The 27,682-nt window shown below is 43.7% G+C and overlaps 3 protein-coding genes across 4 annotated transcripts in view; 1 reads left to right on the top strand and 2 right to left on the bottom strand.

Annotated features, from left to right (window-relative positions):
- Window positions 1-435: 435 nt before the first annotated feature.
- LOC121632161 overlaps window positions 436-27,682 on the bottom strand; it is a 156,483-nt gene continuing 129,236 nt past the window's right edge. Inside the window, exons 1-4 of one of the 2 annotated variants that reach the window (XM_041973381.1) lie at window positions 1,267-1,377; window positions 920-1,188; window positions 569-862; window positions 436-487 (exon numbers count right to left, since the gene is read on the bottom strand). In XM_041973381.1, the coding sequence (XP_041829315.1) occupies window positions 591-862; window positions 920-1,188; window positions 1,267-1,289 (564 nt within the window). In that variant the 5' untranslated portion in view covers window positions 1,290-1,377 and the 3' untranslated portion in view covers window positions 436-487; window positions 569-590. Of the gene's footprint in view, window positions 488-568; window positions 863-919; window positions 1,189-1,266; window positions 1,378-27,682 lie in introns of those variants that run through there. The other variant, XM_041973379.1, reaches the window with a different exon arrangement.
- On the bottom strand, window positions 8,127-22,581 carry LOC121632156 (chromobox protein homolog 2-like). Its single transcript, XM_041973373.1, has 5 exons — window positions 22,387-22,581; window positions 22,270-22,313; window positions 21,328-21,393; window positions 11,366-11,435; window positions 8,127-11,291 (listed from the first exon to the last, which is right to left on the bottom strand). The coding sequence occupies exons 1-5, from the start codon at window positions 22,450-22,452 to the stop codon at window positions 10,005-10,007; spliced, it is 1,533 nt and encodes a 510-aa protein (XP_041829307.1). The 5' UTR covers window positions 22,453-22,581; the 3' UTR covers window positions 8,127-10,004.
- On the top strand, window positions 23,689-26,749 carry LOC121632160 (cytochrome c oxidase assembly protein COX11, mitochondrial). Its single transcript, XM_041973377.1, has 5 exons — window positions 23,689-24,003; window positions 24,980-25,305; window positions 25,385-25,540; window positions 25,615-25,740; window positions 26,119-26,749. Exons 2-5 carry the CDS (start codon window positions 25,003-25,005, stop codon window positions 26,305-26,307), a joined length of 774 nt encoding a protein of 257 aa, XP_041829311.1. The 5' UTR covers window positions 23,689-24,003; window positions 24,980-25,002; the 3' UTR covers window positions 26,308-26,749.

Genomic DNA, 27,682 nt, shown 5'->3' with positions numbered 1-27,682 from the left:
AAATTAAGATCAAAAATAAAACTTACTTAAAAGTCAAGTTAAACAGGTCTTCAGCCCTGAGGGTCTCCAGTAGGATGGTCCAGATGAGGACCATAACAATGAAACAAGGCCTGCTATAGGTTTTGGTCCTTACTCTTAAAACCAAAAGATCGGTACCAGAATACCTCAGGGTCCACGAGGGGTCATAAGTCAGATGAGATCAACACATTTATAAGAACCTTAACCCTAAAAACACATGGAGCCAATGCAGCAATTCTAAACTGGTGTGATGTGTTCCCGCCCCTTAGAATTTCAGATTTCAGTTGCAGTCAGGATTCAAAGTTAAATTTCATGGCCTCATCCCCTCCAGCAAATATCAATATTTGGTTCCAGAGGCTTGAATTCGTTGTTGGGCCTAAAAGGAACCACATCAGGCCGGTTTAAGGAAAGACAATGAAATAACCAAGAAAGCTTTATTCAGTTTCACATGTTCTGGTTGATGTTCAGCCTGCAGGAGAGGGAGGCAAGAGGAGACGTGGTGAGTAGGAAAGAAGACATGTTGAAAGGTTCATAACTGAGCTCCTCTTACCTCTCTGGACCTGCAGATCCAATCACACCTTCCGTCCGTGGCGGATTTCAGGTAGAGGAATGTGGCCAGAGAGATCATCCACATATTTCTGATCAGTACGTCCGTCCCTTGCTCGCTGGTAGCCGCTGTTGTAGTGGACGACGTGGGAAACTGCATAATGAGGATAACCTGCAACACTGCCGAAGGCCACCTGGTTGTTGTTGTTCCAGGCCTCACCGAGGCTCATCTGACGGGCATCCTGCAGGTTGCTCCCCAAGGACGACAGGTCCTGGAAAACCTGTAGTGCAGCATCCCCAGCAGATAAGACTCCAGAGTCACTACCAACAAAGACCCCAGACCCAGATCCACCACCAGCAGAGAAGACCCCAGACCCGGATCCACCACCAGCAGAGAAGACCCCAGACCCGGATCCACCACCAGCAGAGAAGACCCCAGACCCGGAGCTACCAAATGATGACGTTCCTGACTGGGACGGCACTGGGAACTTGACAGTTCTGTCCGTGTACCAGGTTCTTGGGGAGGCAGATTGAGAGGAGCTGAAGCCTCTTGGTCCAGCTGCAGGAGGAGAAGCTGCAGGAAAACCAGCAGCCAGACCAAAAAGCAGGCAGATCCAAGAAACCCTGGAAGACAGTTGGACAGGTAAACACCCCAAATGCTGCAACAACCACTCAGATTGACTCCAAACCTTAATAGCTGACCTTCCAGAAAGCTCCATCACCATGTTTCCCTCAGAACAGCAACTCACCTACAGCAGCCAGAGGCTGCTCTTATACATGTGCTCTGCACTAATTACACTCATTAAACACACCTGCATCCAATCAGGAGCTGCAGGGTTTACATTGGCTTGACAAGATGTATTCATTTCGGTCCTATGAGAACCACAATCCAGCGGGTTTTCTGTGTATTCCTGCTTCGCCACACATGACCCAAATGAATGAGTCATGGTACAGAACTTTAAAAGGCTGTTAGATCCTCTTCATTTGATTCAGGTGTGTTGAAGCAGGGATACATTGACGACCTGCTGGATTGAGGCCGTCCACCACCCTGGGTAGCTGTGCTCTAGTGGATTATGGTTGTTTAGTTTGTGGATCCACAGCAGATTCACTTCTCAACAACACTTAAAAATGTTCAGTCAGTTGATGCAGTTAATCACTGTAACTGTAAAGCTTCAGCGCCTCAAACTGCTGCTAAATGAAGTGAAATGAACTTATTTTGTTTATTCCAGAGGGAAATTACACCCCATCTCCAACCCTGAAATGTAACGTGTAAATGCAACGTGCTCCAGTATAAGCTGTTTTCAGAAGGCCAACCATTCCTCAGCTTTCAACAGCTTAAGGGGTCTAACTGGAACCAGCTTCATCCTACAAGTATTTAGCTAGTACCTTTGATCAGAGTCTGTTATCCAAGACACACACTGATTCCTTCTATCCAGGATAAAAGTAAAGTTGGGTTTCTTCTTTATGAAATCCAATTTCTCCCTTAAGACAAGAGAATCAGCTACTTTCTTGCCTCCATCTTGGATGATGGTGATGTGTTACTTGTTAAGGTCCCTGGTCAGTATCTTCAGAAACTAGACCCTGTGAACCATCTGCTCTGCATTTCTTTACTGGTTGTGGAAATCGGACACATCACTGCACGTTTCGTTCGGTCAGGGCAGCTGTGGCCAGTCACCAAATATGGAGGAGGAGTGAATGAATCAGGGCTGGATATGCTCGCTGGGGATGCTAGCATATGCATCAACGTTCCGCTACGTTTCTGTAAATACTTACTGCAAATGACGGAAGCATGGCGCAGCAAAAACGCTCAATACTGAGGCTCACCACTAGGGGCAGCACTTGGGCTTTGAAATAGTGAAAAGGTCAATCTACCAAAACGCTTCCAGTTTGTTGCTAGCTGTAAGGAACGACTGCAACGGAAAGGAAACATCACACAGATGTAGGTGTGGACAAGGCCCAAGAGACTCTTTTCAAACTATCCGCCATGTATTTACCTCAGACCTCGTGTTCTGGTTTGCATGAGCGTTTCTAGAGTTCAGGCCAATATTACATCTTACGCTCACGACATGTTACCTCGCCTCAACTTGAGCGGCCTACGTACCAAACTAACTCTAGGAACACGTGGCGGCCACGATACGTACGCGTCGCTAACAGCAAGTATATCCCAGCCCTTATGGACACAATGTAAAGCACTTTGGGTGCCTTGAAAAGTGCTATATAAATCTAATCCATTGTTATTATTACTGCAGTTAAATGGCCGTCCCTTATGCACACAGACTTTCATATTGGCTGATTTTCATATGTTATGCTATTCTTGGTCTAGTTCCTTTATATCTCTACAACCCAGACTCAATATGGCCTTTGTTTTCATTTTGGGGATATTCCATGAAAGTCACTGAACAAAGAGCTTCACCTTCCATCCCTTCCAGCTCCATCAATCTCCTCACGAAGCCTCAAGACGCTCCAGGAACGCAGCTCCCCCTTATTTAATCCAGACTGGTTCCAGACTGACTTCCAGAGTCTGGCTTACTGCAGCACCTGTCTAACAAGTCCAGATGATGGATGAAGGAAAAGTGGATGAAATAAGTTAGACTAAAGGCTAAAGGCAAAATCAGTCCTGTCCAGCATCATGGCAGCAGAATGTCGTCTGGCTCAGAGGTGGGCAGTTATTTTTTCCACAGAGCCACATGAGGAACAGAAGAGGGCCAAAAGGCTGAACTCTACAGAATTTTAATGCAGTTTCTCATAAAACACAGTAAAAAAAGTTGCTCCGACAAGCTGGTAAGAGTAAATGTTGGGATTAAGCAATGAAAAAGTGAGGCTGTCTTACTAAAAATGCCTTTTTTTCAATTAAATTTCCCCAAAATGTTCCTTTTTAGTCACGTTCACACCAAAAGACATTCTGAGTTTCATGGAGTGTTGGAAAGAGGTTCTTAGCTCTTAGCTTAGCTTAAAGTCACAATATTGTCTTTGTACTCCAGATATTAAGCAGGATACGTCAAATTATCATGATGATGGTCACTGAACTGTGAATTGAGAAAAAGGACTCTAAAGAAGGTGTCCTAGTGCAATGATAGTTGATGCCTTTAAATGCCTACATTTGTAGTCTAACCACCTCATTTGGTGTTTTTAGATTTTTTCTTGTTCATTGAGAGAAATCTCGTCTCTGTTGGGCTTTAACGGGTGCATCCAAGTCAGGCTGAATGACTGAGGAGGAGATGTGAAACCAGATGACTGATGATCACCTGTGAGAGAGGATCTATACCTGGATTTGGTAAACTTCATCACTGGGAATGTTTGTTCACATATGTTGGTAGAGTCAAGAGAACCAACTTCTGAGCATGTGTCCTCATGTTTGGAAAGTTCTCCTCCTTCAGAGAAGAGTAAGAATCCAGCAGTGACTTAAAGTGTTCTGCCTGCATCGCATCAGACGCCAGATCAGTGAGGTAAACATCACCAGGGCGTTAGCCCCCTGCAGCTAAAGGAGAGGAAACCATGTGCATTTCATCCTCGATTGTTCTGAGATCTTCAAATCGCCCTGAAAAGTCCTCATGCCGTGCTCCTCACATGGACGAGTACCTGCAGACGTGATCAGCTGATGGTCAGAGTGCTGCTCTCCAGTCGGCTTGAAAGAAGCTTCAACTTTCTCATGAAAGCCTTCACCAGGCTGTGCACGGCCCTGTAGGTTGGTGTTCAGTTCATTCATCCGCGCAGTCACATCAACAGCAAATGCAAAATCTGCACCCAGTCCTCATCTGAGAGCTCCGAGGTGTCTTTGCCTGTCGCTCAGGTGCTTCTTTTTTTCAGGGTGCTGCAGAGTCCACTAAGCACTCTTACACAAACTCTCCCTCTGAGAACGGCTGAATGCTTTTAGCGATTTTGTGGGACATCACAAAGCTGGTCTTGGTGTCTGCGTTCCTGGATGTGTGAAGCTTGGTAACGAAGTCTTGCAGCGTTTTCTAGCTGAGCTAGAAAGAGTCTGATGTCCGTGGAAAAACAGGTTTTTCTGTTTCCACGCGTTTTGCTTCATAATGCCGATTAAAATTGTAATCCTTAAATACGACAATCTGCTCTGCAAACTAAACACACGGTTTTATCTCTGGCTTCAGTCAATAAATACTCAGCTGTCCATGTGTGGCTGAAAACCCTTCACTCGGCATCTACCCTTCTTTTTTATCATTAGCAGACATTTTTGAGGGCAAGTCTCTTGTGACCTGCTACGTATTGCATCATTGTACACACGAACAAAAAAAACCCTTCAAAATAAAAACAATGCAGCTTAAGTCCATGCATGAGATAAAACTTCAAAAAAAGTTTATTTTATTTTTCCAATTTACCTTACACAGCCGGTCGAAGTCCACCAAAGGGCCATATGTGGCCCGGCGCTGGCCCAGGTCTGGTCTGGCTGCTGTGTTGTACTGAACAAATTTGCTTTGCCAAGAGGAGTAAGACCCCAACCAGAGTAAGACCCAGGGCCAGAGTAAGACCCCAACCAGAGTAAGACCCAGGGCCAGAGTAAGACCCCAACCAGAGTAAGACCCAGGGCCAGGGCCCCACAAGCCTGAGAACCACCCACCCTGCCAAGGCAGAGGCCCTGTCCAACGCTCAGGAGGAAGGGCTCCCCCAGACGGCCATTCAACTTAGGCCAGTACCCACACTGATGCCCCAGTCAGGCACCCTGGGAACCACAGCACCACCAACCCACCCCCAATAACCCCCTCCATCCACCCATCTAACTCACAAATATCCCCTCCACCTCCAAAGACCGCCCCATCCTTCCACTGACATTTAAAGGGATAAAACAAAAAAAAGTATTAATGTGTAAAATTCTTTCATCCACTGATGAACTGAAAAGGTGGTAAATCACAGCGATCCACAGTGGTTAATGAAGCTTTTAAAAAATGTTTAACAAGCTGAATTGTTTCCTCTCGGTCTTCAAACACGCTCTCATTGGCTAAAACATCAGCAGACATCCTGTCAGCTGTTCCTTCCCACCAATCAGACCCACATCCTGGACCTTCAGTGCTGCGGGTTTCTGACTGCATGAAGCTCAGAGGGGGAGTCGGTGTAACGGGTGGAGGTCCGGGTGGGGGTGTAACACTGCCCCATACTGTTCACTGTTTATGCATACCATCATGCTGTGAGGGGCCCCTCTGTGGCAGCTTGTTTACTCCCACTTATTTTGGGAAAATTCCACCTCTCTGCTGGAAGTCTGCAGCTCTCTGAGATGATGGCTTCTGTCTGTGGTGTTTTCAGTCACCATCTTCCTGAATCGGCTGACAGCTGCAGTTTCCCGTAACCATGGCAATGACCAGTCCTCCTGAACAGGTCTTCAGTCCCCCCAGACAGGTCCCCAGTCCTCATGGACAGGTTTATGTCAGGTCCAGTCCTCTTGAACAGGTCGCCTGTCGTCCTGAAGAGGTCACCAGTCCTGGACTACACTGCTGTTGTGGAAATGTTTCTTGCAATGACACAAGAAGTCCTCCAGATCTGAAAATCAATGAACTCGTGTCTCATCACTCACTGGACAAAAATAATGCTCACAACAGGAACCATGTCAACCTTTCAGGAAAACTGGAACCAGTTCTGAACTAAATTCACGTAGTTTAACACATCTGTTAAACTACGTATGTTACCATAAACACTCCATCTTCTGAATCTTCTGATGATGTTCTACACTGTAGGTGGAGGATCTTCAGAGTCTGAGGAACATTTTTCTGAAATTGTTCCACAGTTTTAGATCCAGTTTGTCTCAGATTGGTGAAGCTCTGTCCATCTTTCCATCTGAGACTCTGCCTCTCTGAAATGCTCCTTTTATACCAGTCATGTTACTGACCTGTTACCAGGTAACCTGGTTAGTTGTCCAATGCTCCTCCAGGTGTTTCTGGTTTGTACCAGGTACTTTTCCAGCCTTTTGTTGCTCCTGTTCCAGCTTTTTCCATCAGATTCACTATCAGCTCATATTTTCATCTCATGGAGAAACGTCTCCGTTTCATCTCTGATGTGTTTTTATTTTCTACTGGGAATAAAATGTCTTTACAATCACTGCATTTAGTTTTTATTTACATTTTACACAAAGATTCAGTGTTTTTTTAATTAGAAGTTAGATAAATTTATTATGTGTTCACCTAGTCCATCCCTTGAGTTTTCACCCACATACTTGGGTTCACGTTGCAGCCGGCAGCCCGGATGAAGAGGAGGTGACTCCTCATCCAAACGTCAAGTCTGCTGACCTGCAGCCTCATTTCTGAAGCTGGCGTAGGAACAAAAACCGGCGTATGGTTAGGTGTGTAAGCCCGGATCAGAGTCGCCGTGGAGGGAGGGACGTTCTCCCGTCATGTCTGGTTTTTATAAATCCAAACGCTGACCAGAACTGCCGTACGCCGGATTTTGTTCCCACGCCAGCTTTAGAAATGAGGCCAGCAGAAGCTTCTCCGACTGTCCGACAGACACCTGCTGGTGAGGATGGGAACTGCACCACGATCCACGTTGAGCTTTTTAACTCTTTATTTCCAAATCCTTCAAATAGCTGAGAGGCACACAGGCTACAAGAATCTGAAGCTAGTCGGCCAACATGAGCACCACATAGATATAAGATATCACATCATAAAAAACACATATTTACAAATATAAATTAACACATATTTCAACTCCAGAAGACACTGAGATGGCAAATGTATTCAAATGGTACAAAACTGGCAAAGAGAAGAGATGAGACGTTCCAGTCGGCTCATCTTTGGACCGTACACAGTGCAAGACATCCAGTCCACAATACGAGAACAACACAGCTCACACTCCTTTACATCTTTGGTCCAAAGATGATACGAAGAACCCCGACCACAGACTTACACGTCTCAGACAGGGATAAAGCCACCTGGTCCGGACGCAGGTGTAAAACAGCTCGTCCCCACAGAGAGTCCAGCTGTGGGACAACCTGTGAGACGCGGTGGCGTCTAGGTCCACCTGTAGGTTTAAACCCAGTTTTCTACCTGCAGAGACGGTGAGGACGGCGAGTCCTCCATAAAAACTCCGGGGACGAGGTTCCAGCCAGAACCACCAGATGAGGCTGAAAGCTCCCAGAAAACATCAACCGACACCCAGACATTCATCGAAGCTGCGCACGAGACGAGCAGGCGGGCGACAGCAGCGGTACTAAAACATCCTGCTGAGGAGGCGCTTCGGCCTGCAGGACCAAACGTCCTCATGTACGGAAAGCCAACAGTGCCATTATTGTTGTTAAGTATTATTATTATTATAAAAATAATAATTGTTATTATTATTATTATTATATCTAGATGCATGTTTGATAATCACATAATCTATTATTATTATAATCATTATTATAACAATAATTAATAATTTGTAATATTATTATTAAGATGCTGCTTTTAAATAACTGATCTGCAGCCTTTTACCTAAACTCAAATTAAACAAAAACCACAGAAGAGCTTTTCCTGAGAACGCGATGACCTCATCTTGGTTTAAAAACGATCTCTAGTTTCAGAAGCTGCTGACACATTTAGCATCAACACATCTGGAGCGATACGATCACACATGGACAGCACTCGGGACAGGTATGATTAACTCGGGACAGGTATGATTAACTCGGGACAAGTATGATTAACTCGGGACAGGTATGATTAACTCGGGACAGGTATGATTAACTCGGGACAAGTATGATTAACTCGGGAGAGGTATGATTAACTCGGGACAGGTATGATTAACTCGGGACAAGTATGATTAACTCGGGACAGGTATGATTAACTCGGGACAGGTATGATTAACTCGGGACAGGTATGATTAAATCGGGACAAGTATGATTAATTCAGGACAGGTATGATTAACTCGGGACAGGTATGATTAAATCGGGACAAGTATGATTAACTCGGGACAGGTATGATTAACTCGGGACAGGTATGATTAACTCGGGACAGGTATGATTAACTCGGGACAGGTATGATTAAATCGGGACAAGTATGATTAATTCGGGACAGGTATGATTAACTCGGGACAGGTATGATTAAATCGGGACAGGTATGATTAACTCGGGACAAGTATGATTAACTCGGGACAGGTATGATTAACTCGGGACAGGTATGATTAACTCGGTACAGGTATGATTAACTCGGGACAGGTATGATTAACTCGGGACAGGTATGATTAACTCTGGACAAGTATGATTAACTCGGTACAGGTATGATTAACTCGGGACAGGTATGATTAACTCGGGACAGGTATGATTAACTCGGGACAGGTATGATTAACTCGGGACAGGTATGATTAAATCGGGACAAGTATGATTAATTCGGGACAGGTATGATTAACTCGGGACAGGTATGATTAAATCGGGACAGGTATGATTAACTCGGGACAAGTATGATTAACTCGGGACAGGTATGATTAACTCGGGACAGGTATGATTAACTCGGTACAGGTATGATTAACTCGGGACAGGTATGATTAACTCGGGACAGGTATGATTAACTCTGGACAAGTATGATTAACTCGGGACAGGTATGATTAACTCTGGACAAGTATGATTAACTCTGGACAAGTATGATTAACTCGGTATAGGTATGATTAACTCGGTACAGGTATGGACCCTCTGTCAGAATGAAGCTAAAACACCTGGAACCTTTCCAGGTGAACTTGACACGACACGTTCTTTACGTTGTGGTTTGCCCGCTGCTGCTGGTACAGGTGTGTTTAATTAAATCACGTGACTCTGTTAATGATCGATGTACAAAACGCAGATTTATGGATTTTTACTGGAATGTGAATCTGGGTGCTGTTGGTTTTCCATACATGAACCACACCTGCCCCACACCTGCCCGTGTGCACAGTGGCAGACCTGAAAGCACAAATCTGCCACATGCTCACCTGTCAGGTGGACTTTTGTTACTCTGGAGGCGGAGCCAGTGTCCCCTGTGCTCTGATTGATTACTTTGTGCTTTCAAACCTCCTTTCTATTGCAGGAAGGTTTGTTTGATCTGAGTCGGTTCTCTTCCTCTCTGTGGCGTTGAACTTGGACCACTTCAGCCGACTTCTGTTGAGACGGTTCTGTTATAAACAGATCAGTACCAGAGTAAAAACTCACAAAGGAACTCTTCAGATGTTCGGTTCTGGGTCTGGATCTGGATCCGCTTTCGGTCACCGATTCATGGCTCACTTGGAGGAATTTGTTTGTGAGGAATGTTCAGATCCAGCAAATTATTTCAGAGTTTTCTGATCTGGTTCAAGAACAGCTGCCTGGTTCTGATCCAGTTCTGGTTCCGGGTCAGAGATCCAGTGTAAACGGGGTTTAAACACCAGAAAAATCTCCCGTTTGAGTTGTTATTCGCAGATGTGGTGTTAAGTCTCTGACTGGACCTGGACCTGGACCTGGGAACGTCGGAGCGCCGTGGAAACCCTGAGTGGATCGTGGTTGGTTCTGGGGTCCCTCAGTGATTCCGTGAGCTGAAGAAGCCCACACTGGTCGGCGACTCCTTCACCGTTACCGTGACGAAGTTGGCCGTGACATCAGTGACGAAGACGTGCTCCAAGAGGCTCCTCGCGGGCCTCCAATCTGTTTCCGTGTCCGACTCGGTGGCAGCGTTCCCGCGGCTCGGCCTGCTGTCGTCGGGGAACATGGCAGCATCGTGCTCCGACTCACTGCTGGTCTCATCCGAGTCTCCGGTGCTGAGCTCGTTCAGGCTGCGGTTCTGGGAGCTTGGCCCGTGTTTCCGTTCGTCCAGCCGGCCGCCGCCCCCCACCGCCGGACCCCGCCCCTGCTCCGCGGCTGTCTGAGTGGAGCGCTGCGCTCCGGCCGGTGTCCGGATCTCTTTGGCACTCCCGCCCCCGGCCTTCACGACGATGGCACCGCTCCGGAAGCCGCCGTGCAGGCCGCCGCCTCCCACCTTGCTGACGCTCTGCAGGTTGAGCGCTCGGAGACTCAGTGCCTGACTCGCTCGGTCTCGAGATGAAGGTGAGGATGATGACGGTTTGGAGAGGCTGGAGTTGTGCTGCTTGTGTTGGACCAGCCCGATCTGACCCCCCACACCATCCTGCCTCCTCTGGGACTGGACCGCCGCCTGGAAGCCGGTGTGCAGACCGAGCGCCGCCGCACCGCCGCCTTGTTTCAGAGGAGACGCTTTGTAGCCGTCCGCTCTGCTTCCTGTTTCTGAGACGGTGCGTCGGAGCTCTGAGATCTTCTTGGATGGACTGGATTTACTGTGGGAGGACGAAGACGAGGCGGACAGGGAGCGGTTGGTCCAGACGCAGCCCAGGGATCCGGGTCTGGCAGTGGCGGTCTGGGAGAAGGAGCTGCTGGAGGTCTGGGAGCCAGTGGCGGCCTCGTCTCTGGAGCTGCGGCTCAGGCCGGGATACGTGAAGCTGGCAGGCTGCAGCGGCTTCTTCACGCCGGGCCGCGACTCGTCTCGCAGAGATCTGATTGGCTGGTGGTGGCGTGGAGGAGGAGGAGGAAGAGGAGGAGGAGGTCGACTCTTCGCCTGCCGTAAGGCTTTCAGGTCGGGGTTCAGCGGCTTCCTCCCACGCTTCTTCTTACGGGGCGGATCCAGCTTGGCCAACAGGATCTGGGGTCGTTTTTGGGGGACAGGGTGGACGCGGTGGCTGGGCTTGGCCTTCTTCGTGTGATCTTCATCCTCTGAAGAAGAGAAGTCTGGCGAGGATGAGAGGCCAGAGCAAGAGGAAGATGAAGAGCGGCTGTCCTTGGTAGGAGCTGGTGGAGGCTGAAAGGAAGATGATAAGATGAGTGAAGAAGAGACGTGGACTCGATAGGACCAGGAACCTGGTTCAGACTTACCAGGATCTTTCGGGGTCGTCCTCGCGGCCTCTTCCCTTTCTTCTGAAACAGAAGCTCGCGCTCTTGTTCTCTGAAAAGCAGAAAAAATAAACAATCGATCATAAAAACAGAAGAAATTCTGCGGGATGGAGACAAAAACACGAGACTGGAACCCAAAACTCATCTTATACTCAAAAGCTGATGAGAAAATCTTGACTCAGCATCGCCTCAGTCGCCATGGTTACACACAGAGATGAAGGTTGAACCTGAACTTCACCAACAACGGGAATCTTTAGACGCCTCATGATCACGATTTAGATCTCCGCTGTGCGATTATAAACCATTGTTGTTGCATCTTTTTTCCTGTGTGACAACTTTCATAGTGGAAACTGCTGAAGTCTCATTTCTCCCTTTACATACGTCAACTTGTCCGTCCCACATAAACGTCCCCGTCCTCGCGCTTCCATGCAGCCTTCAAGTGGCTGTTACCTAATACGTCCACCAGAGGGCAGTGCAGAGTTCTGATCATCCTGGAAAATGACCAAACGTGTATGAAAAAGACGCAGATGATCAACAAAGAATCTGTATCCATCTTTAACTTAGAGCAGTGGTTCCCAACATGGGGTCACAGAGCCCCCAAGTGGGTCCCCAAATAGCACATTAGGTCTGCAAGACTTTTAATGTGAAGAACTTCAGTGACTGTTAAAATTAACACGTTTTATTTAAATCTAAACCAGTCTGTAACAGCTTTTAATCCCACTATAAACCAGTCTGTAACAGCTTTTAATCCCAGTATAAACCAGTCTGTAACAGCTTTAAATCCCACTATAAACCAGTCTGTAACAGCTTTTAATCCCAGTATAAACCAGTCTGTAACAGCTTTAAATCCCACTATAAACCAGTCTGTAGCAGCTTTTAATCCCACTATAAACCAGTCTGTAACAGTTTTTAATCCCAATATAAACCAGTCTGTAGCAGCTTTTAATCCCACTATAAACCAGTCTGTAACAGCTTTTAATCCCAGTATAAACCAGTCTGTAGCAGCTTTAAATCCCACTATAAACCAGTCTGTAACAGCTTTTAATCCCAGTATAAACCAGTCTGTAGCAGCTTTAAATCCCACTATAAACCAGTCTGTAACAGCTTTTAATCCCAGTATAAACCAGTCTGTAACAGCTTTAAATCCCACTATAAACCAGTCTGTAACAGCTTTAAATCCCAGTATAAACCAGTCTGTAGCAGCTTTTAATCCCACTATAAACCAGTCTGTAACAGCTTTTAATCCCAGTATAAACCAGTCTGTAACAGCTTTTAATCCCAACATAAACCAGTCTGTAACAGCTTTAAATCCCACTATAAACCAGTCTGTAGCAGCTTTTAATCCCAGTATAAACCAGTCTGTAGCAGCTTTTAATCCCAGTATAAACCAGTCTGTAACAGCTTTTAATCCCAGTATAAACCAGTCTATAACAGCTTTTAATCCCAGTATAAACCAGTCTGTAACAGCTTTAAATCCCACTATAAACCAGTCTGTAACAGCTTTTAATCCCAGTATAAACCAGTCTGTAACAGCTTTAAATCCCACTATAAACCAGTCTGTAACAGCTTTAAATCCCAGTATAAACCAGTCTGTAGCAGCTTTTAATCCCACTATAAACCAGTCTGTAACAGCTTTTAATCCCAGTATAAACCAGTCTGTAGCAGCTTTTAATCCCAGTATAAACCAGTCTGTAGCAGCTTTTAATCCCAGTATAAACCAGTCTGTAACAGCTTTTAATCCCAGTATAAACCAGTCTATAACAGCTTTAAATCCCAGTATAAACCAGTCTGTAACAGCTTTAAATCCCACTATAAACCAGTCTGTAGCAGCTTTTAATCCCACTATAAACCAGTCTGTAACAGCTTTTAATCCCAGTATAAACCAGTCTGTAACAGCTTTAAATCCCACTATAAACCAGTCTGTAGCAGCTTTTAATCCCACTATAAACCAGTCTGTAACAGCTTTTAATCCCAGTATAAACCAGTCTGTAACAGCTTTAAATCCCACTATAAACCAGTCTGTAGCAGCTTTTAATCCCACTATAAACCAGTCTGTAACAGCTTTTAATCCCAGTATAAACCAGTCTGTAACAGCTTTAAATCCCACTATAAACCAGTCTGTAGCAGCTTTTAATCCCACTATAAACCAGTCTGTAACAGCTTTAAATCCCACTATAAACCAGTCTGTAGCAGCTTTTAATCCCAGTATAAACCAGTCTGTAGCAGCTTTTAATCCCAGTATAAACCAGTCTGTAGCAGCTATTAATCCCAGTATAAACCAGTCTGTAATAGGGTTGTCACGATACCAGAAATTCAGTAGTCGATACCAATACCAGTGAAGTTACACAATACTCGATACCTAATTCGATACCACGGCAAAAAAATAAAAAGACTAATTTATTCAAGATATCCAGCATCTTTATTAAAATATTAATCTGTTTACATTGTAGAAACTTGAACAGATAAATAATAATAAAATATATACCTTGGTGTTTTCCCTTCAAGTATTTACACAAAGATTGTGTTTTTTTTACTAAAGAACAAACAAATAAATAAAAAAGAAATAAGAATAATAATTAAAAAAATATTTCTATAATGGCATGCCCTCAAGTATTTAACAGAAATGAACAATATTGTGCTTAATGCAAGAACAGCATTATAAATCCCAGCAGCCAGTCAGAAATGTAATCATGGACAAAATTTTAAACACTCCATTGTACGGGCTTGTCCTGAGTTAGTTACATACAAATTACCAGATAAATGTCAAATTAAAATGTGCCTCGGTAAGGCTCCGTTGTGGTCCGCTAGCAAAAACTTCGTAAAGTTCTGCTCACCTTGAATTCTTTGTATAGATCCGGGTGCCTGTCTTTAAGGTGCTTTGCTAGATTGGACGTGTTTCCTCCTTTCGTATTGAATCCCTTTCCACATCTTCGGCAAATTGGGTTTTGGGGATTTATTATGTCCCCTTTGTCGTTTGGCCTGAAGCCAAAGTACTTCCATATGTGGCTCCTGGTTCCCTTTTTTTCAACGAGCTGAGGCGGAGCAGCCGCTCCCGCTGCACTCGATGTAGCCATCTCCACCCAACTGTTTAGCTAGCAGCGGGCGGATGTAAACATCTCTTACGTCCGTTTCCTTCGGTACCATCGGTACTACCGGTACCATGAAAATACAAGTACCGACAGTACGACAGCAGTGCTGGTACCGACTTGGTACCGAAGTACCGAGTACCGTGACAACCCTAGTCTGTAACAGTTTTTAATCCCAATATAAACCAGTCTGTAGCAGCTTTTAATCCCACTATAAACCAGTCTGTAACAGCTTTTAATCCCAGTATAAACCAGTCTGTAACAGCTTTTAATCCCAGTATAAACCAGTCTGTAACAGCTTTTAATCCCAGTATAAACCAGTCTGTAGCAGCTTTTAATCCCAGTATAAACCAGTCTGTAACAGCTTTTAATCCCAGTATAAAACAGTCTGTAACAGCTTTAAATCCCAGTATAAACCAGTCTGTAACAGCTTTAAATCCCAGTATAAACCAGTGTGTAGCAGCTTTTAATCCCAGTATAAACCAGTCTGTAGCAGCTTTTAATCCCAGTATAAACCAGTCTGTAGCAGCCTTTAATCCCAGTATAAACCAGTCTGTAACAGCTTTTAATCCCAGTATAAACCAGTCTGTAACAGCTTTTAATCCCAGTATAAACCAGTCTGTAACAGCTTTAAATCCCACTATAAACCAGTCTGTAACAGCTTTTAATCCCAGTATAAACCAGTGTGTAGCAGCTTTTAATCCCAGTATAAACCAGTCTGTAGCAGCTTTTAATCCCAGTATAAACCAGTCTGTAGCAGCTTTTAATCCCAGTATAAACCAGTCTGTAACAGCTTTTAATCCCAGTATGAACCAGTCTGTAACAGCTTTTAATCCCACTAGCTGTTACAGTCTGTAACAGCTTTAAATCCCACTATAAACCAGTCTGTAACAGCTTTTAATCCCAGTATAAACCAGTGTGTAGCAGCTTTTAATCCCAGTGTAAACCAGTCTGTAGCAGCTTTTGATCCCAGTATAAACCAGTCTGTAGCAGCTTTTAATCCCAGTGTAAACCAGTCTGTAGTAGCTTTTAATCCCAGTATAAACCAGTCTGTAGCAGCTTTTAATCCCAGTATAAACCAGTCTGTAGCAGCTTTTAGTCCCAGTATAAACCAGTCTGTAGCAGCTTTTAATCCCAGTATAAACCAGTCTGTAACAGCTTTTAATCCCAGTATAAACCAGTGTGTAGCAGCTTTTAATCCCAGTATAAACCAGTCTGTAGCAGCTTTTCATCCCAGTATAAACCAGTCTGCAACGGCTTTTAATCCCAGTATAAACCAGTCTGTAGCAGCTTTTAATCCCACTATAAACCAGTCTGTAGCAGCTTTTAATCCCAGTATAAACCAGTCTGTAGCAGCTTTTAATCCCAGTATAAACCAGTCTGTACCAGCTTTTAATCCCACTATAAACCAGTCTGTAACGGCTTTTAATCCCAGTATAAACCAGTCTGTAGCGGCTTTTAATCCCAGTATAAACCAGTCTGTAACAGCTTTTAATCCCAGTATGAACCAGTCTGTAACGGCTTTTAATCCCAGTATAAACCAGTCTGTAACGGCTTTTAATCCCAGTATAAACCAGTCTGTAGCAGCTTTTAATCCCAGTATAAACCGGTCTGTAGCAGCTTTTAATCCCAGTATAAACCAGTCTGTAACAGCTTTTAATCCCAGTATAAACCAGTCTGTAACAGCTTTTAATCCCAGTATAAACCAGTCTGTAGCAGCTTTTCATCCCAGTATAAACCAGTCTGTAGCAGCTTTTAATCCCACTATAAACCAGTCTGTAACAGCTTTTAATCCCAGTATAAACCAGTCTGTAACAGCTTTTAATCCCAGTATAAACCAGTCTGTAACAGCTTTTAATCCCAGTATAAACCAGTCTGTAGCAGCTTTTAATCCCAGTATAAACCAGTCTGTAACAGCTTTTAATCCCAGTATAAAACAGTCTGTAACAGCTTTAAATCCCAGTATAAACCAGTCTGTAACAGCTTTTAATCCCAGTATAAACCAGTGTGTAGCAGCTTTTAATCCCAGTATAAACCAGTCTGTAGCAGCTTTTAATCCCAGTATAAACCAGTCTGTAGCAGCCTTTAATCCCAGTATAAACCAGTCTGTAACAGCTTTTAATCCCAGTATAAACCAGTCTGTAACAGCTTTTAATCCCAGTATAAACCAGTCTGTAACAGCTTTAAATCCCACTATAAACCAGTCTGTAACAGCTTTTAATCCCAGTATAAACCAGTGCTGTAGCAGCTTTTAATCCCAGTATAAACCAGTCTGTAGCAGCTTTTAATCCCAGTATAAACCAGTCTGTAGCAGCTTTTAATCCCAGTATAAACCAGTCTGTAACAGCTTTTAATCCCAGTATGAACCAGTCTGTAACAGCTTTTAATCCCACTAGCTGTTAACCAGTCTGTAACAGCTTTAAATCCCACTATAAACCAGTCTGTAACAGCTTTTAATCCCAGTATAAACCAGTGTGTAGCAGCTTTTAATCCCAGTGTAAACCAGTCTGTAGCAGCTTTTGATCCCAGTATAAACCAGTCTGTAGCAGCTTTTAATCCCAGTGTAAACCAGTCTGTAGTAGCTTTTAATCCCAGTATAAACCAGTCTGTAGCAGCTTTTAATCCCAGTATAAACCAGTCTGTAGCAGCTTTTAGTCCCAGTATAAACCAGTCTGTAGCAGCTTTTAATCCCAGTATAAACCAGTCTGTAACAGCTTTTAATCCCAGTATAAACCAGTGTGTAGCAGCTTTTAATCCCAGTATAAACCAGTCTGTAGCAGCTTTTCATCCCAGTATAAACCAGTCTGCAACGGCTTTTAATCCCAGTATAAACCAGTCTGTAGCAGCTTTTAATCCCACTATAAACCAGTCTGTAGCAGCTTTTAATCCCAGTATAAACCAGTCTGTAGCAGCTTTTAATCCCAGTATAAACCAGTCTGTACAGCTTTTAATCCCACTATAAACCAGTCTGTAACGGCTTTTAATCCCAGTATAAACCAGTCTGTAGCGGCTTTTAATCCCAGTATAAACCAGTCTGTAACAGCTTTTAATCCCAGTATGAACCAGTCTGTAACGGCTTTTAATCCCAGTATAAACCAGTCTGTAACGGCTTTTAATCCCAGTATAAACCAGTCTGTAGCAGCTTTTAATCCCAGTATAAACCGGTCTGTAGCAGCTTTTAATCCCAGTATAAACCAGTCTGTAACAGCTTTTAATCCCAGTATAAACCAGTCTGTAACAGCTTTTAATCCCAGTATAAACCAGTCTGTAGCAGCTTTTCATCCCAGTATAAACCAGTCTGTAGCAGCTTTTAATCCCAGTATAAACCAGTGTGTAGCAGCGTTTAATCCCAGTATAAACCAGTCTGTAGCAGCTTTTAATCCCAGTATAAACCAGTCTGTAACAGCTTTTAATCCCAGTATAAACCAGTCTGTAGCAGCTTTTAATCCCACTATAAACCAGTCTGTAGCAGCTTTTAATCCCACTATAAACCAGTCTGTAACAGCTTTTAATCCCAGTATAAACCAGTCTGTAACAGCTTTTAATCCCAGTATAAACCAGTCTGTAACAGCTTTTAATCCCAGTATAAACCAGTCTGTAACAGCTTTAAATCCCACTATAAACCAGTCTGTAGCAGCTTTTAATCCCACTATAAACCAGTCTGTAACAGTTTTTAATCCCAATATAAACCAGTCTGTAACAGCTTTTAATCCCAGTATAAACCAGTCTGTAACAGCTTTAAATCCCACTATAAACCAGTCTGTAACAGCTTTTAATCCCAGTATAAACCAGTCTGTAACAGCTTTAAATCCCACTATAAACCAGTCTGTAACAGCTTTAAATCCCACTATAAACCAGTCTGTAGCAGCTTTTAATCCCACTATAAACCAGTCTGTAACAGCTTTTAATCCCAGTATAAACCAGTCTGTAACAGCTTTTAATCCCACTATAAACCAGTCTGTAACAGCTTTTAATCCCAATATAAACCAGTCTGTAACAGCTTTAAATCCCACTATAAACCAGTCTGTAACAGCTTTTAATCCCAGTATAAACCAGTCTGTAACAGCTTTAAATCCCAGTATAAACCAGTCTGTAACAGCTTTAAATCCCACTATAAACCAGTCTGTAACAGCTTTTAATCCCAGTATAAACCAGTCTGTAGCAGCTTTTAATCCCAGTATAAACCAGTGTGTAAAAGCTTTTAATCCCAGTATAAACCAGTCTGTAGCAGCTTTTAATCCCAGTATAAACCAGTGTGTAGCAGCTTTTAATCACAGTATAAACCAGTCTGTAGCATCTTTTAATCCCAGTATAAACCAGTCTGTAGCAGCTTTTAATCCCAGTATAAACCAGTCTGTAGCATCTTTTAATCCCAGTATAAACCAGTGTGTAACAGCTTTTAATCCCAGTATAAACCAGTCTGTAGCAGCTTTTAATCCCAGTATAAACCAGTCTGTAGAAGCTTTTAATCCCAGTATAAACCAGTCTGTAACAGCTTTTAATCCCAGTATAAACCAGTCTGTAACAGCTTTTAATCCCAGTATAAACCAGTCTGTAACAGCTTTTAATCCCAGTATAAACCAGTCTGTAGCAGCTTTTAATCCCAGTATAAACCAGTCTGTAGCAGCTTTTAATCCCAGTATAAACCAGTGTGTAGCAGCTTTTAATCCCATATAAACCAGTCTGTAGCAGCTTTTAATCCCAGTATAAACCAGTCTGTAGCAGCTTTTAATCCCAGTATAAACCAGTCTGTAGCAGCTTTTAATCCCAGTATAAACCAGTCTGTAGCAGCTTTTAATCCCAGTATAAACCAGTCTGTAGCCGCTTTTAATCCCAGTATAAACCAGTCTGTAACGGCTTTTAATCCCAGTATAAACCAGTCTGTAACGGCTTTTAATCCCAGTATAAACCAGTCTGTAGCAGCTTTTAATCCCAGTATAAACCAGTGTGTAGCAGCTTTTAATCCCAGTATAAACCAGTGTGTAGCAGCTTTTAATCCCAGTATAAACCAGTGTGTAGCAGCTTTTAATCCCAGTATAAACCAGTCTGTAACAGCTTTTAATCCCAGTATAAACCAGTCTGTAACAGCTTTTAATCCCAGTATAAACCAGTCTGTAGCAGCTTTTAATCCCAGTATAAACCAGTCTGTAGCAGCTTTTAATCCCAGTATAAACCAGTCTGTAGCAGCTTTTAATCCCAGTATAAACCAGTGTGTAGCAGCTTTTAATCCCAGTATAAACCAGTCTGTAGCAGCTTTTAATCCCAGTATAAACCGGTCTGTAGCAGCTTTTAATCCCAGTATAAACCAGTGTGTAGCAGCTTTTAATCCCAGTATAAACCAGTCTGTAGCAGCTTTTAATCCCAGTATAAACCAGTCTGTAGCAGCTTTTAATCCCAGTATAAACCAGTCTGTAGCAGCTTTTAATCCCAGTATAAACCAGTGTGTAGCAGCTTTTAATCCCAGTATAAACCAGTCTGTAGCAGCTTTTAATCCCAGTATAAACCAGTGTGTAGCAGCTTTTAATCCCAGTATAAACCAGTCTGTAGCAGCTTTTAATCCCAGTATAAACCAGTGTGCAGCAGCTTTTAATCCCAGTATAAACCAGTCTGTAGCATCTTTTAATCCCAGTATAAACCAGTCTGTAGCAGCTTTTAATCCCAGTATAAACCAGTCTGTAGCAGCTTTTAATCCCAGTATAAACCAGTCTGTAGCAGCTTTTAATCCCAGTATAAACCAGTGTGCAGCAGCTTTTAATCCCAGTATAAACCAGTCTGTAGCAGCTTTTAATCCCAGTATAAACCAGTCTGTAGCAGTTTTTAATCCCAGTATAAACCAGTGTGTAGCAGCTTTTAATCCCAGTATAAACCAGTCTGTAGCAGCTTTTAATCCCAGTATAAACCAGTCTGTAGCAGCTTTTAATCCCAGTATAAACCAGTCTGTAGCAGCTTTTAATCCCAGTATAAACCAGTGTGCAGCAGCTTTTAATCCCAGTATAAACCAGTCTGTAGCAGCTTTTAATCCCAGTATAAACCAGTCTGTAGCAGCTTTTAATCCCAGTATAAACCAGTGTGCAGCAGCTTTTAATCCCAGTATAAACCAGTCTGTAGCAGCTTTTAATCCCAGTATAAACCAGTCTGTAACAGCTTTTAATCCCAGTATAAACCAGTGTGTAGCAGCTGCTTTGTGGCGCCACCGTGCATCAGAAACGTCTTCTTGGCTTTATTCCAGCCATAGAGGAGCATTATTTTTCTTCTTTTCACACACACATAGAACTTTCTGCTCACTGGTTGATCTTTGGCTGCTCCTGATTGGACGTTACCGTCAATCTAAGCTCTCTGATTGGTGGAAAGTCTGACAGGAAGTGGCTTCATCATCATGTCCAGGTCTAAATAGAGGTCTCTTAGCAACATAGTAGTGATGGTGATGTTTTTATGGTGAAATGTGATAAATAATGCTGTTATCATGGATCATTGTGGATTTACCAGATAGAGTCTCTGAATAAAACTACATTTAGTGGCTGGATTGTAAACCTCCTGGATGGGATAGAAATGCCTTCTGTAGATCAGCTAAAGGGCAGCTATCATCACAGTTTACCCCACAGAGCTACACACCACCGCTCCTGGCGGAGGAGGAGGTCGTTTGGGGGATCTGGTGGAGGTTTAGGGGTTAAAGAAGGAATTTGAAATTCAGCTTAGTGGGGAACTTTCAGCTGTTCGTAAAGCAACCAGTTAAAACAAGCTAAATATTTATCACCACGTTATCTACATTATTCTTAGATTACTTCACATCGCTTGTGTTTGTCATCACTTCAAGTGGACTAGCTGACCGTCACCGATCCTTCGGTTCGTCAAACACACCTTTTATGAAAGGCTGCCAGCAACCTCGGGTCCAGAATGTTCTCCTCCGGCTCCCAGCTGTTGTGCCTGCAAACAGGAAGTCATGTGTTCATGTGTTACTGACCAGATTAGTGTTCTTGTGGAGCTTCATATGAGAAAGCATGAAAGCGCCATCAAACGAACAGTTACCAGCTTTTCCTGATTCCCTGCAGCCGGCCTGCTTTCTGTCACAACAGTTCACCTCTGTACCATATACGATAGGATATGATGGATTTGTACTCAGAGTTATGCATAAATGAGTTACATGGTTTACTAATTGTGTATGACAAACAGGACTCCAGGAAGAGCAGGAAGAACAGCAGCAGCTGTTTGGATACAAATACAAACAAACTAAACAGATTTTCTCTCAGCATGGAAACATATCCGGTTAAAATAAAACCTCACATCCACACACGCTCCCCGGGTGACGGGGTGGAGGACTTAAACATTAATAAATCATCTTTCCAGCCCAGTTGACATCAGAATTCCCAACTCTGTGATTCCAGATTCCGGTGTAAACATGGAAAACCGTTGTTTACATTTCTGATTGAACTAAATCAAATTTTAAACTCACAATAAAGATTAAAGCTCCGTTTAAACCCTGAAACCGCATCATTTCTGACCATAACGAGCAGTGGGACGAGGTTCCGTTAATGTGGATTTTCTGGCTCAGTTTGATGGACCCAGCTGGTCCAGCGGAGCCTGCAGCTGGTCCCGGTCTTACCCACATCCATCACCCGCAGCTCAGGTACAGGACGGCGGATACATCAGGGGTCTGTTAATCGTTAGTAGGGAACCCTGTCGGTTGAACCCCAGGTTGGGGGTAAACACCGAGCCGCCGCCGGGCATTGTTCGGTGCTGTGCGCGGTTAGCAGCGGCGGCTAGCGGCGCGCGGCTAACTGCGCGCGGCTAGCAGCTACTTACTTGGACGACCAGCCTCTCCACTTCACCAGATACTCGAACTTCCCCTGCGGAAACACACAAGGTCAGACCCGCCGAGCCAACCGAGCCCCCGCCGAGCCGCCGGACCCCGCTTCTTACCTTCCTGGACCGTTTGCTGAGGATACATTCCGCATCGAATACCTGGCCCACCGTGACCCCCTCCATTACTGCTGCATCCCCTCTACTCCAGAAGCAGGTTTGACCGCGCGCGGCCACCGTAGGCCCTCCTTGCCCACATCTACAAATGTTTACTACACCTACCGGTTAGTGAATAAAAAAAGGCAAGTTTATTTATATAAAAAAACATTTTATACATAAATCAATTCAATGTGCCTTATGTAATAAAACATAAAGATAAAAAAATAAAATCATAATTAAGACATAATTGAAACGTGCAAAAATCATAAAAAAATAATATAAAATTATTAAAACGCAAACAACAGTTTATTCATGTTCAAATATACAATATGTATTTCATTAGAACAACAATGGTTTTAACCTGGATTTAAAAGTGTCTGTATCTGGTGAAAGTTTAATCTCTACTGGCAGCTAAATGCTGGACTCTGGTCTGGATTCTGGTCTTGATCCCAGTCCAGTAATCCCGTCTACTGGAGATGGTTCATGGATGAGTTTCTCCTGGTCTTTCTGGGAGACTAAACTTTTAATTCTGTTGATGTTTCTGAGCTGGTAAAAAGCTGTCTTAGTGACAGCTTTGATGTGGCTGCTGAAAGTCAGATCTGAGTCTATCAACACTCCCAGGTTACCAACTTGGTCGGTGATTTTAAGAGCTCGAGTCTCCAGGTGTTTGCCAATGCTGACCCTCTTCTCTTTGCTACCAAACAGAATAATCTCAGTTTTGTCTTCATTTAATTGTAGAAAATTCTCCCTCATCCAGGTGTTTATTTGCTCTAGACACTGACACATTAAGTCTATTGGACTGCAGTCATCTGGTGACAGAGACACATAAAGTTGTGTATCATCTGCATAACTGTGATAACTAATGCTATAGTTCTGTAATATTTGACCCAATAGGAGCAGATACAAGTTGAACAGAAGAGGTCCAAGGACTGACCCCTGGGGGACTCCACAAGTCATGGCCACTCGCTCGGATTCATAGCTGCCAATCGTAACTAAATAACTCCGGCCTTCTAAACAGGACCTGAACCAGTTAAGAACCGCTCCAGAAAGTCCAACCCAGTTTTCCAGCCTGAAAACAGGATTCTGTGATCTACAGTATCAAACGCAGCACTGAGTTGTTAATGTTGAAACTGAGGCCCAGACCGATCATTAAAAATAACAAAAAAATGTTTTAAAGTATATATATGTGTGTGTGTGTGTGTGTGTGTGTGTGTGTGTGTGTGTACATACTCACTCTGTATCTGACAAATCAACAGGTAAATAAAATTAGTTAGTTTTTACACCAAAAGTGGCACACCAAATATTTCTAAAAAAAATCCACCTTGTGCGTTTTACAGTAAACTATGTTTCTATATATACTCATGATAATAATTATAATAATAATTTATTATGCAGCTGTGTTTATTTTTAGTAGAACCCAAAGTAAGAACAAACACGTGCGGAACTACAGCTGCGGAATCTTTCTGCCTGGGCAGGGAGCATTTATCCCGTTGCACCGTCCTGCTTCCGGTGAAGATGTTTGGTAACTGCCTGCGGTAACAGTCCTTCGGGGACTCTGAACGGAGCCTTTCTCTGAAGGTATCAGCATTTAAAACATTTGATCAGATATCTGAAAACCCGAAGGAAGTTAGCTTGAGTTTGGCTGTTTTACCGCTTCAATCTAACCTCAGCTCAGACGTTCCTCTGAAAAATGCTTCACATTTAAGCTTAATTTGGCTGATTTTATACGATTTTTTGTTTTCACTGCAACCTAAATGAATGACTGACACGTATAACAATACAGTCATCTAACAGAGAGGAAAAAAGACAAAATAATAACGAAAGGCAATATAAAGCAAAAGCATTGGTATTCTTATACCTACATCCATGTACATCCATGTGTACTGTGTTCTTTCTTCTAGCTTACAGTAAACTTTTTCCTGCTAGTTCTTGACTCGTGGAATGAGTTCAGCATTCAGACTTCTGGTTAGTGAGATTAAAGTCCAGAGATAATGGTGTAATGTGGAGAACAGAGACAGGGTCATTTTTACACAAAGGGTTTATTTTACCCAGAAACCATCTAACCAGTATTTAACCAGCTAAACTGCTAAAGTCACCACCTCAAGCCACTATGGGGGACAATTTGGGACAGTCCCACAATATGTGGAACAGGTTTGTTGTTGTTATTAATATTATTATTATTGTCTCCAGCCGTGTCCCGGACGCCAGTTTGGGATTTATTTGGTTTGGGGAGATTCCTCTCTTATAAGGACCTGAACAGACTGGAAACTAGTTTGGTTTATAATTTACCTCTACATATGTTCACAGAGTTTGTGACCAGCATTCTGTAGTTCTAATGTTATTATGCACACGTACATACAAGCACCACTTTCATCTGGCTATATGGCTGTGCTGGGTGGGTCTGAGTGTCGGGCTTGGCGGATTATGTCCGGCTGTAGGATGCAGATGTGCCGGGTGGGTGTGAGTCCAGGTGTGGGGGCGGACTGTGTGTGGCTGTAGGATGCAGGATGCAGCTGTACTGGGTGAGTCTGAGCTGCTGTTTGTCGTCCTGCAGGTGAGTTTCTAAGGTGTGCAGCCATGCTGCTGCCTCTGCTGCTGCGTCCTTCCCTCTGCTGTCCTCAGTCCTCACTGCTGCTGACTGGATCTGTCCGGCCACTGCACGGCAGCTGTTTGAGGACGCTGCGTCCTCAGGCGGATGTCTTCCTGCGGTGCCGGCCTCCGTCCCGCCTTGCCACGCGGAGCCGCAGCAGGAAGTTCAGGAATCAGGAAGATGAATGGAAAACCCGGAATAAAACGGTGCTGACGTACATCGCTGCCGCCGGCGTGGGAATGATTGGCCTGTCATACGCCGCCGTGCCGCTCTACCGGCTCTACTGCCAGGTGAAGACGCACACACAGACACACACAGGTGCACATCTGGTCGTTTTGACCCCATGTGATATCTCCGATTGTCCATCAGGCGTCGGGGCTTGGGGGCACGGCGGTGGCTGGACACGATTCAGATCAGGTGGAGACGATGACTCCAGTTAAAGAACGGGTCCTGAAAATCACCTTCAACGCAGACACGCATGCCAGCATGCAGTGGAACTTCAGACCGCAGCAGACCGAGATCTTTGTAAGACTGCTGCTCGTTCTACTGAAGCTCACCTGATCTCAGCTTCCTGTTTAAACCAGCTCTCCTTCCTTCAGGTGGTTCCAGGCGAGACAGCACTGGCCTTCTACAGAGCAAAGAACCCCACAGATAAACCCATCATTGGCATCTCCACCTATAACGTGGTGCCCTTTGAGGCAGGACAGTACTTCAACAAGATCCAGGTGAGCTTCAGGGTCTGCAGGTGACTGCCGCCTCATTACCCTTAAAGCTCTGAACCCTTTTTCACCTGGTTTATATTAATCTAAACGTCATGTAGCAGCTGAGTTTAGTATGTCCAGCCCACAACGTGTCCTCGCATGCAGCCCAAGGCTGTATCCACGATGTGTACGTTTATCTGTGTTTACGGCCCTGAGCTCATCCTGTCTTACAGCATATGGCCCAGAATAACATCTGTTTGATGTCATTCCACCTTTACTTGGCTGAGGAAGGGGATATATGAGGTTGGAGGGGCAACGTTATGTTGAAAAGGTTCAGAAAATGTCCTGCAAATGAACTTTTTGTGCTGTTTTCTAAGAATAACATGTGTCTTCTCTCTGCAGTGTTTCTGCTTCGAGGAGCAGCGTCTGAACCCTCACGAGGAGGTGGACATGCCCGTCTTCTTCTACATCGACCCGGAGTTCGACGACGACCCCAGGATGGCCCGGGTGGACACTATCACGCTGTCCTACACCTTCTTCGAGGCCAAAGAGGGTCACAAGCTGCCTCTGCCCGGATACACCTACAACTGACCCGAAAGGACCCAACGGGCGGCAAGAACAAGTCCATGATCCAGTTGGTCCTCCAAACAAATGACTGGAGACTCGACTGTGGGACAAGATAACCTCATTCAACGTCAAATAAATAAAAGAAAGTTGGTCCTCCAGGTAGCGTCCTCCATCTCGCAGGTCTGCCAGGTCTATAGGTCTGAAGGTCTGGCTGGTCTACAGGTCTGCAGGCCTGCAGCTCTACAGGGGCGGCGTGGCTCAGCAAGGTAGAGCGGTCGTCTCGTAACCTGAGGGTTGCTGGTTCGATCCTCGGTTGAGTACCTTCAGTGTGTGAATGTGTGTGTGAATGTGATGTATCATGTGAAGCGCTTTATAAATACGTTTAACATTTACATGTAAACAGACGAGCAGGGTTCAGTTCAGAAAGCAGACGAGCTGACGGGAAAATAAAAATACAGTTTAAACACCAACTTTGTCGGGTTTGTATGATCAGAACTTTATTTATCTCTGAAAATGACAGCTGATCAGGAGGAGAGTCTGGAGTAAGCCGTCCGTCCTACTGCCTGAAGGAAACGATCATCATGACGACAGAAATTCAGACTGAACTGTTTGAGCTGATAAAGATGAACATTAATTATGCTTAACGGCTCAGAAGTCTGAAAAAATCGTATTTAGTTTTGTTTTATGGGGGAAATAATAAATGTAAAGAGAGTCGACATGTTTGGTTTCACTTCCTACACAAGACTCCAGAAAGTTACTGGAAAAGCATTTTCATTCAACCATGTTTCTACAAGTTTCTGGAAGATTTTCCACCCAGCAGATAACTGGTGAGGGTGTCAGGATTGGGTATAAAAGCAGCTTCTTTTGAAGGTTTAGTCTTTCCAGCAAGGATGGGTCGTGATTCATCTCTGTTCCATGACAAAATCACCAATAAGTTAAAAACATATTTCTCAGTCACAGATTAGATGTACACTGTACATTTATGTACACAGATTTACTCTTTTTTTTAAATCACTATCTTCTATCTAGCTTTTTAAAGTTGTTTTTCTTCAATTTTATATTCTTTTGTGGCATTCAGTGCGGACGGCAAAGTAAGAATTTCATTGTTCTGGCAAATTTGTTTCCTTACTGGGCAAATGACAATAAACACTGAATCTTGAATCATTAATAAATACATATATATATATATATAAATATATATATTATATTTAGTGATTAAAATACGCAAATAATTAATAACTTAATTATTAATTTAATTAAATGGTTATTTCTTGGTTAATTATTTTTTTATTATAATTAAATCATTGGAGGACTGGTAAAAACGAAGAAGAAGAAACCTCCAGTCCAACAGAGGGCGGGAAAACGCTGTGAGTCGCCATCTTGTCTTCAGAAGAAGAGG

This window comes from Melanotaenia boesemani, chromosome 21, assembly GCF_017639745.1.
Source record: "Melanotaenia boesemani isolate fMelBoe1 chromosome 21, fMelBoe1.pri, whole genome shotgun sequence".
Taxonomy (NCBI): Eukaryota; Metazoa; Chordata; class Actinopteri; order Atheriniformes; family Melanotaeniidae; genus Melanotaenia; species Melanotaenia boesemani.
This window is presented reverse-complemented; position numbering and strand designations above follow the sequence as displayed.

Excerpts from the sequence above, each read along its gene's own strand:
- LOC121632156 (XM_041973373.1), bottom strand. The coding sequence starts at position 22,452 with ATGGAGGGGGTCACGGTGGGCCAGGTATTCGATGCGGAATGTATCCTC. Across the intron at positions 21,394-22,269 it reads TGGAGAGGCTGGTCGTCCAA|GCACAACAGCTGGGAGCCGG; the intron begins GTAAGTAGCTGC and ends TCCTGTTTGCAG. Across the intron at positions 11,292-11,365 it reads GACGACCCCGAAAGATCCTG|CCTCCACCAGCTCCTACCAA; the intron begins GTAAGTCTGAAC and ends TCTTCCTTTCAG.
- LOC121632160 (XM_041973377.1), top strand. The coding sequence starts at position 25,003 with ATGCTGCTGCCTCTGCTGCTGCGTCCTTCCCTCTGCTGTCCTCAGTCC. Across the intron at positions 25,306-25,384 it reads TCTACCGGCTCTACTGCCAG|GCGTCGGGGCTTGGGGGCAC; the intron begins GTGAAGACGCAC and ends ATTGTCCATCAG. Across the intron at positions 25,541-25,614 it reads CGCAGCAGACCGAGATCTTT|GTGGTTCCAGGCGAGACAGC; the intron begins GTAAGACTGCTG and ends TCCTTCCTTCAG.